The sequence below is a fragment of the Helicoverpa zea genome, chromosome 5 (assembly GCF_022581195.2).
Source record: "Helicoverpa zea isolate HzStark_Cry1AcR chromosome 5, ilHelZeax1.1, whole genome shotgun sequence".
Taxonomy (NCBI): Eukaryota; Metazoa; Arthropoda; class Insecta; order Lepidoptera; family Noctuidae; genus Helicoverpa; species Helicoverpa zea.
In genome coordinates this window covers 2,448,217-2,461,475 of record NC_061456.1, presented here as the reverse complement: position 1 = coordinate 2,461,475, position 13,259 = coordinate 2,448,217, and the positions used below count along the sequence as shown (strand labels likewise).

At 35.9% G+C, this 13,259-nt stretch overlaps 1 protein-coding gene across 1 annotated transcript; it reads left to right on the top strand.

Annotated features, from left to right (window-relative positions):
- The first annotated feature begins 1,376 nt into the window (after nucleotides 1-1,376).
- LOC124630619 (protein spaetzle 5) lies at nucleotides 1,377-11,833 on the top strand. The gene is made up of 7 exons (XM_047164581.1): nucleotides 1,377-1,415; nucleotides 6,053-6,198; nucleotides 6,759-6,967; nucleotides 8,130-8,412; nucleotides 9,962-10,135; nucleotides 10,726-10,899; nucleotides 11,080-11,833. The coding sequence occupies exons 1-7, from the start codon at nucleotides 1,377-1,379 to the stop codon at nucleotides 11,252-11,254; spliced, it is 1,200 nt and encodes a 399-aa protein (XP_047020537.1). The 3' UTR covers nucleotides 11,255-11,833.
- Nucleotides 11,834-13,259: the final 1,426 nt, after the last annotated feature.

The window sequence follows — 13,259 nt, the reverse complement described above, 5'->3', positions numbered from 1 at the left end:
ATAGACATAGATTATAACTGTTTCCTGTGAAAATTACTTACGCACCTTATGTAATAATTTTCCAAATTGGCTGACTATATCCAGAGATATTCACAACGTCACAAACTTTACTTCTTTTGTTTAGATAAATGGTCACATCCACAACACAACCTTGATCAATGAATCTATGCGACTGCTAAGTGCTAATCCTAATTATACTGTCACGTGAAAGAATGCACCTACGGGATAAGTAGTATTTTGACTATTCTATATTGCTCACGCAGACGAAGTTGCGGGCAACAGCTAGTATTATAAATATAAATCGTGCAATCTCGTGAAATTCCGCGCCTATTCGTCACCAACACCGAATAAAAGCAGTTTGTATATATATCAGTTATGTAAAGGCGGATGTTAAGACCTCACCCTTGAACTAGTTTGTTAGAAAGACAATGCCTTTCTGTGGTTTGCAATTGGACTGCCTTTCAGAATAGTGTAAGTTTGGGGTGTTGGTGTAGTTAAGGCTATCTTTTAGCGATTCATAATTCATAATTTGTCAGTTGATATTGGAAAGAACTGTTTTTTTAACATAAAGTCCATATCTTCATATAGATAAGAACTTCTAATAAATGTATTCCAAATGAAAGGTTCGGTACGCACATTTTCTGTAACTTTGTATGTGTTTTATTGAGAAGACGATATGAAAAATCACTCTGTGTATATTGCTTCTGATGATGAAACTACAAAATAGCATCGCTTTTTATTACAGCGATGAAAATTATAAAATGCCGATCAAAAAAGAAAAAAAAAACTGTCTAATTTTATTTATTTTATAAAATAATTGGACAAGGAACACTTAATAATTCTTACAAAAAGTGGTAAAAATGATGAAACCTATTTTTCCTTGTTGTGATTTTCAACAAAAAAAAAATACATTTGCATAACCATGTTTTTTCAACGATTACTTAGGGTATATTATTATCATTAATACGATAATTTTAGTACTTTCTTAACCACAAAACCGTGAACAATTTGCATCTCAAAGAGTTTCAGAGCAATTCTCTAACACGTTTACATAAAATTACAAGTTACATGTAATCTAAGCTGTAATTACAAGTTTGCAATTTGTTATTCAATGCACATTATGTAACCCACAGTCGTTTATGGTTGAACCCCACTGATATGAGCAAGTAATGAATAGTGCGTAGATGAAGGTGTTCCGTAGATTCCAATATGTTTTGTATGAGTTTTTCAATGCATGAAAGATTTGGTTACAGTTGGAATTATGGATAAAGTAATCGATTCAAAATTTATGGAAATTATCACAAAGTTTAAATCGATATCATGAGGTAATTTTATTTATTTTTCGTTTATGATTTTTTTTTGTCGCTGGGTAAAAAATGCTATTACGCATGACCTTCCCGGGGGACGGGAGAGGGGTATGTGGGACTCCCCGGTAACGACGTTCGTGGTATACCCACTAAAAAGGCCCAGCGGCACTCCGACCTCGCCTGAGTGGAGGGGGTCTGGGAATCTATGGCATCCAGTCCCCTAGCCGCCTAGCTTTGCAATCGAAAATACCAATTGCTCATAGTTTCAACAGACTTTTTAAATCATAATTTTATTTAAAGGCTTTTATCAAAATTCCGAAGGATTCCTAAATCTCATTAATAGTCTAAGTACGTACTATGGAAGTCGGCCGGGTAATAGGAAGTCTCGCGAACAATGCAACAGCTATGATAATATTTGTAAAAAATCGGAAGATTTTAGATCGCTTTGTTTGTTACGTTACTCCGAGTATTACGACAGTTTAACGCAGTACGAGATAATTAACTCGTTAATTCGAAACATAAAAGAAACGAGAGGTCCCTATGTGGAGAGAAAATAAATACGTATTTATTATGTTGAGTAGTATATTAAATACAAAAAATAGTCAAATAGGTAAGCTGTCTAAACTATATAACTATTTATGTCTGTAACCTATGAAACTGCACATATGATCTTCTCCAAATGAACCATTTTCGAATCCAAGCAGCAGTTAGTCAGTAGTAAGTTTGAAGTTATTTCAAAGACTATATGTGTCAGTTCGCGGTAAAAGGTACCTTTAGGTGTTGACACTTACGACATTATGTTTTTTTAGTCTAATCGATTGTAGAATTTGTATCTCCAAATGACTTAAGCGCAAAAGTCCATAAGGTACCTTTTGTCATGAAATGACATATATTTCACGGAGAAAACCACGGAGGACAAAATCCGTGCAGAAAACAAAGCAAGAAACATAATAGTTCCACATTTTCAGTGTCAATCGAAAGCCCTAAACAACCTACTTCAGTAAAAGCTATGACACCAATCCTGATGCAACAATAAGTTATTCAGCTATATTAACATTATATAGTCACCAAAACGCGAGGTTATCACACAATGTACAATACTATAGTTCGGCCATTCAGAGAATGCGTTCCTGACACGTCGCGATTGAACTGACGACGTAATAACATTCATTGATTATTGATATAATAATGTTGTTTTAATGCTCCTCAATTGTTAAAACGGTAAACAACCAGCAAAAATATTTTTATCGTAACTGCAACGCCATTGCAAAGTTACGTCGTCAGTTCAATCGCGACGTGTCAGGAACGCATTCTCTGAATGGCCGAACTATACAATACTCAATAAGAACTGTCACAATCAGGAGAAGTGACAATTGTATGACAATAGTGAGTAATTTGACACATCAGCTGCACACGAAGGTTAATGAGACCTTCACGACTGATTGATGGAAGGATGAGACAATGATCTACTTTTATAATATTTATTTAAATAGATCAATAAAAGTATACACGACAGAGACGCTCAATACCCAACGCTATGAGACTGTTCGAAAGAATTACCCCGTAACACAGGCCTCCAGAAGGAACATTAGTGGGTTTTAGTCAGTAAGAGTCTGATATTCTCTTCTTTTTCATCCCCAGCGAAAGTGATGTGTCATTTGATAGTTGCCAAATTAATACAAAAAGATGGACGCTTTATACAGTTTGAAAGATAGGTACAGATGAGGGACTGCAATAGCATAATATTGTTAAATCCAACCTCACTTATTTGTATTACTACTACCTACTCTTACATTTGAAATTTAATACTACATAGTAGTTAAATAATATGTAGTGATGCATCACGGAACTTCATAGTAATAGGTACTTACCCAGCATTAAACATTACTATTAAACGCCGACACAGAAAGATAAAAGATGCCGCTAACTCATTTTGTATTCACGAATTTGCACGACGTTTACATTCATCTGATGACAAATCCCGTATCAATTTGAATCTCTGAATTGCAATACACTGTTGCAAAAGCAATACTTGTATTGAATATGTAAAGTGTAAAAGCGTTCTTAACTATTAGAAAAGATATGACTTAGCAGGTACATTCTATGTATAATATTTCACCTAAACCTTCTAAGTAAGAGTGTAATTTGATACAATTTCTAATTATCAGCACTACTTTCAAACTAGAAAAATAAAATGAAGGTTCTGATACCGTCGAAATATTATAACTCAGAGATGTATTAAGAGCCTCAGCTAGAATCCATTGCCACATACAACAATACGGTTCATAACCCAAAGATTATAAACAATAGAGGACCAAGAACTGTTCCTTAAGGAACTCCTCGCCTAAAACATCCACTGCTAACATCACTACATATATAATCCCTCCAAACTCAATAAAACAAATAGGAAAACCCTCACATACAATTTGAAGTCTTCCTCAACTTAAAAAAACAACAGTAGTCAACGCTTAGCTTTCCACGCGTGAGAAGTCGATGGTTTATTCAAGAACCAGATTAACGCATCGCTTTCGTTTACGCGACGAGCATGCGCGATGCGTGCGCGCAGATTAGTGAAGCGGCGTTTTTGTTGTTGGTTACGGACCTGTCTGTTGTTTTTAGGTTGATTTTGTTGATGTAGTTTGTTGGTGGCGGTTTGTATTGATGTTGTACATATAGGTCTGGTACTGTATAAGTTTGCTCTTTGAGTTAAATATTCATGTCTTGTTGTACCATATTGCAAAGCTAAATCCGCTCGCCAATGCATGGATGTAGGAAAATAGAGAGAAAACTATGTAGGAACTAGTACTTTAACAATAATGGAACGTGTATGGGGGAAAAAAAAATAACCAAATGGTGTGCCTATCTTAAAATTGTATACATGCTAGAAATAACATGGCAGTCTAATCCCAGTGACTAACCGCGACATTGACATTTATGCCAAAAAGTGGGCGGTCCCACGACGGAGGCGCAACTTACATCATTATTTGTGAGAACTCTGAATCATTATGCAAGTTATTCGGTTGAACTAGAGCACTGGTTTTTGATGAATGTTTTTTCAAAGTTAAAAAGAAAGGTATTCTCAGAGACTTTATTAACTTTACTTCAAAATTAGATCTTAAATTACTAGAATTGTAGATCTTGAAAACTACGTTATGTACTCAGAAATATTTTAAAAGGCTGCTTAAAAAAATATATCTACCATCGGTAGTCAGCCTAGGAACTAGGACTAGTCGTTATTAGAAAACATATCTAGAGAATCTTATAAGCTTCCCGAAATATGATACTACAAGATACTTATAAGTAGGCAATCTACACCATAACTTTACAAGGGTTTTTCAGAAGACTTAAAATTACTTACTTAGGAAATTTCTAATGTTATTATCACTTAAAACGTTCTAACAATAAATATGTAAGTAAATACGGAAACATTCAGTCGAAGCTCTTTCGGAATACATGTGAGCTCTAATGTAAGAGAAATAGACAATCTACATAACTTGTGGTGTAGGGTTTTTCCAGTATACTTGATATAACTTAGAGAAAGTTAGTGTCAAAACATGCGACAAAATAAACATATATGTATATATAAATATGTATAGTAAGAGAAGTTAAATCAAATCAATATAAAATCGACATATTTTATGCTGAAGATTTATTTCAAAATAATAAAATTCTAAGTTCTTTTTTTTTACTTTTATAGATAGTCGGTACTTTTTTTAATGCAAAAACCGATTGGTATTCAATATTGTTTACATCAACTTTCAAAAACTATTTTTAAGGTGATTAACGGGTATCAGAATGTGCAGGTCTTCAAGGACTCGTTGGATTTATTGGATAACATTTTAACTGAATGTAGCTCTAGTTTATAGGAAAAATACGTAATTTATTTATAGAAGACTGAAGTGTAGGTAAGGGTAAAAAAAACGAGATAATTGGACCATTACAAATAAGAGTGGTACCACAAATTAATTTACATTCTCGTTTAATTCTTATAATGTGACTTAAAACATAATGGGTCAAAGTACCTTTTATTTAATTAACAGTTTTTTTTCGTATTCAAATTATAATTTAGAATCTTATTGCTATGTCAAAAAATATTACATTATCATTACTCTGTCCAGCAACCATCAGATGATGATAAGCCCCTCCCAGTGGGTGTGTCTCCCGACACAGACAAGTAGGTAATGACATCTGCAATTGACATAGTAATGATGATGACAAGATGATACAGCAGTTTAAAGTCGTCTTTTACATAATCTGATTATATCAGAACTATAATTTATTGTAATGTAGATGTGCAATTTGTAAAACTAGCGACAGATTAAAATATAGCTCATGAAATTGCTGCTCTTTGCAATATTTTTATCGTTAAAGGTTAACCTGAACCTTTAACTTCGTTAGGAGTCGATTTGACATCTACTAAATGGCAGTCACTTCTTGTTAAGTTGCTAATTGGGAGCCAACACCAATATAACTGAAAAAATACCAGGTCATCTCATTCTTTACTAGTTGGTAAATTAGTAGTTTCTTAAAACACCGCTGAGTGCTGTGGGTGCGACGATCCCTTCGACTATTTTAGAACTTTACTGATTAAATCTACCAATTTTCTTTCGGACAATCTCGCAGCCGTGACAATCGCACAGTCAAGACTAGACTTTCAGCTAATCCCCTTAATCCATTTGATCTGAGAGATTCAAGAAGACCAATGGAACAATGGAACTTAACATTCTTCTTCTTTTTGTTCACAGATAGTCTGTATATGTTTTCACGGCGGTGATGGGTACAACTGTCCCTACGGACATAACTGCGTGCTGGAGCCAGCGCCCCCGGGCCGCACGCCGCCGTGCGCGCAGCCCGGCCTCACGTACTGCGTGCATCCCGACCCTTATCCTGAGTAAGTTACCTTTACGGGAAGACGAGTGCGTATCAGCACACTTCTCGACTTATAGCCGACCAGCTGTACAAACTTCTCGTCCGAGCTGCGCCAATGCGAATGGTTTTATATAGTAAAACCCATATTATGTAGACATAAAGGCTTTTTTGACTGGTGTTAGCCGATTCCGCGTCGACAAATGTCGGGAAACCCTAAGGTCGATGGACGTGGATTTCACTTAGCAATGGGCTTTTCTTCTTTTAAGGATTACTTGTATTATGCTAGCAAAATGCATAACGTGCAGTTGGACAACTGGGAAACTTTCTTCGCTAGGCTCTATAATATCAAACATATAAGTTTAAACGTCATTTTCACACCATTGTGGAATACCTATAAGAGTTGAAACTAGTTAAAGATAGCTCAACGTGCTCCATTTTCCGGCCATCTTGCGCCAAGGCTGCAAGAGCTTGCGAGCTCATTATTCCACATCCTTGGTTTACATAACAACTCCCTTCCTCCATAACTCCTTACCAGATCTTCACAATACACTTTTCTTTAACACTTTTTCAAACATTTTCCAGAAAGATAATCCGCCAACTGATCCAAGCAGAGCAGTATGACTTCACGACCCTCCTCTCAGACGAGACGCGAGACGAGTTCTCTCTGAAGAAGAATGACTACCCATATGACTACGGACCCAACTCCCTGCCGCACGTCGACCAGATATCATTGGTCAATGACCCCCATTACCACAAGAATAATCCTAAGTATCCTACTAGGTATAATCATGGTGAGTGTGATTTTTTATTTTTTGTTGGAACACCACAGTTTTGGAAGGCGGAGAAAATATGTTTTTCAGTATTCTCGATAATCCTGGATCCATGAAATGACGTCTAAATTCAGTTTTCAGTCCTGTTAAAGCCGGACCCTTATAAGGCAAGTTTTGCATTTTTGTTTCCTCAAAGCTCACGCGGACGAGGTCGCAGGCAGCTGCTAGTACATAAGTATCACGAATTAGTTTGGGAGAAACGCAAATTTTTTCATAGTTTATGGCAGTAAATGATATTGCGCTTTAGTTTCTTGCCAATCTATTCACGTAATCCAAATACATTCTAAATAGTGACCATTTACTATTACACTACTCTAATTCAATAACCTTTCCGATATTTGGAATTGAGCCATTTAGTTCAAAGATAAGCTCTAATGGCCCATTACCAGAAACTTCGCATAGGTCAAGCTTTTACTTTCTAAAAGCAGGTTACCTCAGACTACACTTGGTAGCAATAAATAGAATCCAGTAATTCGTAAAACAAAAAAAAACAAGTTTTCAGAACTTTGTCAAACTCGCTAGGAAAACTCTAAAAATACTGTATAAAATACTAAGGTAAACAGTCATACACCCTGAAGGTTTTATATATTTTGTAATTTGCGAGTGACCAAAATTTTCTGGTTTTAAGTGTAGACGCAGAAACTACAAACGAACTATCGTGAGAAGAATCTCTCGCAAATAAATCTTACAAATCGATTCGACAACTATCTATGGGAATTATACCTGCGTCCACGCAATCGAATATTTATTAAAGGAGGACCGTTCACATGTTTTACTGTAATGTGTAAACCATTGCTATTTTAAGTGGTGTTGACAGGCTTCATAAATTATTTAACAGTAAACTTATTCCAGGATTTAGTAGTTCCTCATTCAAATCAGTATAACAAGATTAGAGATCATCCTCTTACATCATTGTAATCACGTCTCTCTACACATCTTATCATTCTTCTTTAAAGCGGTACTTGAAAGTTACAAGAAAGAAAGAAGACATATGTTTACTAATCAAAATCATCATTTCTACTCGGACCCTCAAGACACAGGCTGTAGCTTAGTTTGAGGGTCATTGCCAAACTTTATTGAAATTCTTTTTGATGAATAAATAATTTTGAATTTTTATTTTCAGACATATTCGCCCAAAAGACACCTTTGCAACCACCGACAGCGAGCGACCCGTCTCCCTACAACAACGTATATTCCAATTTCTCCAATTTCGGTCTCCGTGGTTACTCCCCAAACGGCTACTGGAATCCCATCAGAAACTTCGGGGACTATAACAAAGGTCTAAGACCAAGCCCTTTTGATCACAAGTTTTTTGACGGTACGAATTTCTACCCGAATGGTGAAAACAACGACTGGTTTCGACCGTCTTCTGGTGTGTCGCAGTATAACCCTAATGAGTGGTGGAAGTAAGTATGATAAAATGTAATATAATATAACTATATACCTACTATTTCTATATGTCAAAATCATACATTGAAAGTAGGCCAATTAGATTAATACTTTCACGCCAATATTTACAAAGTACGGCACCCTCAAAAACGCCCTTTGACCACTTCCTAGTTTTATGAGTTTCGAAGTGGAATCAATTTAATTCTCACTAAAAACTACCTGGGATATTTAATATTTAAGTAGAATCTACCAACAAAATAGTAATCGTCTTATTTCTTTACTGACAACTTTGACGACCTCTATGGCGCAATGGTCACCAAGCCGGACTGCCGAATCTGAGGTCCCGGGTTCGATTCCCGGTTCGGTCGACATTTGTGTGATGAGCATGCTTGTTGGCCGTGGTCTGGGTGTTACAATATGTTCTTATAAATATGTATATGTGTAGCTATATGTAGTTTATCAGTTGTGTTAGCACCCATAACACAAGTTAATTAATAACTTACCATGGGGTTAACCAACCGTGTGTGAAAAGGTGTCCCGACATTATTATTATTATAACTTAGCAACCTAAGAAAAGATGCGCTAACTTCCCCAAACATCAACTATTTTCACTTGAAGATAGAAATCTATAGGAACTCGTTTAATTTCTTAACACAGATTGTTTCAACGTCTCATTAAAAATGATTTACGATAAATTCAGAATTCCTAACAAAAGATAAAAAGTATTGTGGGAATCACAATTGTCATATCAGGAGAAAGAATAATAGCAACACATACATTATAGAAGATTTTACATACTTTTTGCGTCATGATTCATGTTTGTTGGAGAAATTTCTTGCATTTCATTACAAGGCTTGTGAATATAATTGACTGATTATGTGTTTCCATCAAAGTGTCGATTTTGAGGCCTGGGCGGAGCGTAGAGAACTCTCTAATCTATGTAAATAATTGTTATAAGGTAGATATTTTTACGTAGTTCGTGTTGCTGGGGAGTTTGTTGAGCTGCTTATTCTTCGAAGGCATATTCGGCGAAGGGTGGGCGATTTGGGGGCTGTCTTTTGTTTTTGACGTTCGAAAAGTGCTGATTTATCACAATAATTTGAAGAAACGTTTATGAGTTTTAGTTCATTTGTCTTTCAATGTAGATCAAAATCAATGTTACCTACCTACTGGTGAGATTTAGTTGCATATGACACACCCTGTTACAGCTTTTTTATCATCCCACTGCTGGGCACAGGCCTCCTCTCACAAGGAGAAGGATTGAGCGTTAATCACCACGCTTGCTCAATGCGGGTTGGTGATTTCGGACTATATAAGTCCAGGTTTCCTCAAGATGTTTTCCTTCACCTTGTATCAGCCATTGGTGTCTAAGTTATACTTATGACACACCCAAATGCTTCTAATTATCCTAATCCTAAACTTAGGGCCTAAAACCAGTAGATACTTCACACTTAATACCAACATAATTATTTCATTCTTTATTCATCATAATGCTAACTTTTTTTTTACACACTGGACCGTTTATTTTACCTTAAAACTTAATCACCAATCTAATCACCATTACAGATACGTATCACCATCTCGTTCCGACGGCGATGTGACGGTGCAGCGCTCCGTCACGTTCCCGACGCTCACCGTTGGCGCAAAGCGACGCAAGCGAAACGCTGAGCTCGTGAAGGCTTCTGAGAAACGCAAACTGACAGGAGCTGAGGCTCTGAGAATTGCGCTAGGACTTGCCAAGTGAGGATGATCATTTTGTTTAGGCTTTGTGTAAGGCTGCCAACGACTGATAAATCGGTGACCGAATTTTTGTAGGAGAAAAATCGAACACACTGATAGCAATAGTGCAACGGACACGTCCTACAAAAAGTCTGACAAGGGCAGGCAGCCTAATGGATGGCATTTTGGTTCAGTCAAGAGTGAAACGATATTTTGTTCTATTACCTACCTACTCCTATACCGTTTCACCTAAGTCTGGATACATTTTTGTACGATAGAAGAATAAGTAGTTATCTTTTTAACGAGGTTTGTTCATATGGAATAGACGAATTTAACGAAAAAATGCCTTGCGATTTTTAGCCACAATGTAGTTAGTTATTTATGTTTTCTACATATGTAATCTAAACTGTTGCAATAACCATCAGTCTCATTTCAAAGTGGCTCCCTCTTGAATAACAATAGGGAAGTAGGTACCTTATAGTACAAGAGCTAACAAAATCTTTAACACCTCACAACTTTCATTTCCTAGTTCGTAAGGACCGATTGCAAATGTACCGTGCCTATTTGTCCTGTACAACACATTTCTTGTTATATAATTCGATGTTTCACAGCGAAGATACTTCAGCGGAACGCCATCGTCGACAGGCTCCGAACCAACAAACTCTGTGTTCCGTGCGAACAGAGTTCATCACTCCAAGAGCGGCTTTGAACAACAAGGGCAACTGGAAATACGTGGTCAACATGCCTGATATGATGTCTCAATTAGTCCGAGCTGAGATTTGCACGTATGTTTTTTCTTATTGTAAGATTGTGTTTAGCGCCATCTATCATGGCGCTTGAGAAACTTTGTAACAGCGCCATCTTTTGTTGAGTAGCAACATTAAAGTTTTAAAACTTGTTTTAAAAATTCAATCTAATTGTGTATCTATACATAATTATTTTATATGCTTAACGTTTCGTTACAGGTCAACACAATGCAGTGGATTATGCTCGGTACCACCTGGATACACTTCAAAATGTGAACAAAAATACATTCAAAAACGTTTGGTGGCTCTCCAATCTAACGGTCAAAATCTATACACCGATGTTTTCTGGATACCTAGCTGTTGCCAATGCACATTTACAGCCAATGCCAATTGAATTTATTTAAAATTCATCACTTGTGATCTTATAACTAGAACTTTCACACTTCGTTGAAAGTTTGACTATCTGATACTAGATGGCACTACTATCGTTAATGTATTATTTTGCGAATGTGTAAGATAATTTCACTGCCCTATTATGTTTAATCATGACATAGATATAATATTAATAAATATTATTATGAATGAAGCATTTTATAATCGCTTATATCCTAAAGGCAGAGTATTATAATTAATTATGTGTAACAAAGTATTAATTAAAGTTAATAGTGGATGGTTTGTAAATAGTAGATATTCCAATATGAAATCTTGTTAGATATTTAACTTAAATAATTCATATTGTCACCAATTTTGCCCATATTATTGTGTAAGCTACAGACTAGATATTAAATAATATCGTTGTAATGAATGAATTAGTTTTGTAAATGCATATTTTCAATATCTTAAACAGTCTTAGACATGGTAACAATATTAGTATTAGGATTATGATCTCTCAGATACCATCTGAGCAATTATTCTTAAGGGTAAAACTAAACTACATTGAAAAAAAATTGAACTAAATAAATATGTAATGAAACGTCAAAAGTATGAATTTAAGACCCTTTAAGAAATTTTGAATCAATCAACAACTTTTCATACCCATAATAAATACCTACATTAATGTTGATTACATACGGGAATAGGACGTAAACTTACAATTCATCGCACGTCCATTTTAAGGCAGTAAGGAAGAAAAAGTTAACTACGTTTGCCGACTACGGTGGAAAGGAGGGCTAGTGAATCTCACTGATTTTGTTTGTATGTTTGTCAGTAGGTATGTTTAATGTCACGGAAACAAGAATAAGTATTCCTCTCTTTTGTACATTTAATTTTTATATTAGTTTGTTATAATTATATTATATGAATATAACTGACGCTGCGTCTTTTTTACCCCTCCTAAAGTATAGATCCTGGCTTTTTCAAAAGATACACTACTTACCTACCTGTATTTATTTCAACTGAATACACCACGTCATAACTCAGTCATATGAAATAAAAGATAGGACTCATATGATAGGACCCTTGGACCCATATACTGTTTTTTTTTTTTTTTTTTGTGAAAATTAAATGTTGTCAAACTTATTTATTACAAGGCTTGAAGTCTCAGAAATACACAAAAGTGTCAATTTAAAATCTCTACACAATTAAATTCAATTAAAAATCATATTTAAAATATAACCTTAACCCTGAAAACAATGATTACAATTATAATTCTAATACAACAAGTTCCCTAGTCTTTGATCCCCTAATTCTTACTGCCGAGGGAAAACATGCATCGCATAGGACCGCCAAAATACTTGTAACTCGACAATGCAACAGGTTTGAAGGCGACGTGAACGTGGGGGCATTGGGAATCGGATGGACAGATCGATTCGCATGCTGAGGCAAAGGTCTTTCACTGAGAAAGGGTGCAACTGGGGTTATTTACTGGTATAATTTTTAGGTAAATTAGAAAGTTACTTTAATACTTGCACTAATAACTAATTAAAATTGAAGGAAAACATAGTAGGGAAATCTGGACATTGTAGACCGAAATCGCTAGTGTGTCTTGGGTGCCTACCCAAGCATGGTGATTATTGCTCAATCTTTCTTGGTGTGAGAAGAGGTCTGTGTCCTTTTGGAGAGACAACTGTACCTTTACACACACAGCTAAGTAGATTTAGACCCACAGCTAGGTTTACTTTCCATTTGGTTAAAATTGAACATTCGTATAAAGCACAGAAAAGAATAGATGTAGATATTGCGGGCCAAAGCCGGGGCTTTGGCCCCAATCGCAACCCCGGTTGAGGGAATGCTCGAAAGAGTTACCGCGGCGCTGGTCATAAGACTCCAAAAGGAACATTTGTTGGTTCTCATCAGTAAAAGTCTGACATGCCCTCCCACTGCACCCACAGCGAGAGCGGTCATTTTCTAATTTTCCACCAAAAAAAGAAGTCATAACCCACTGTTTTACATTTTCTCCC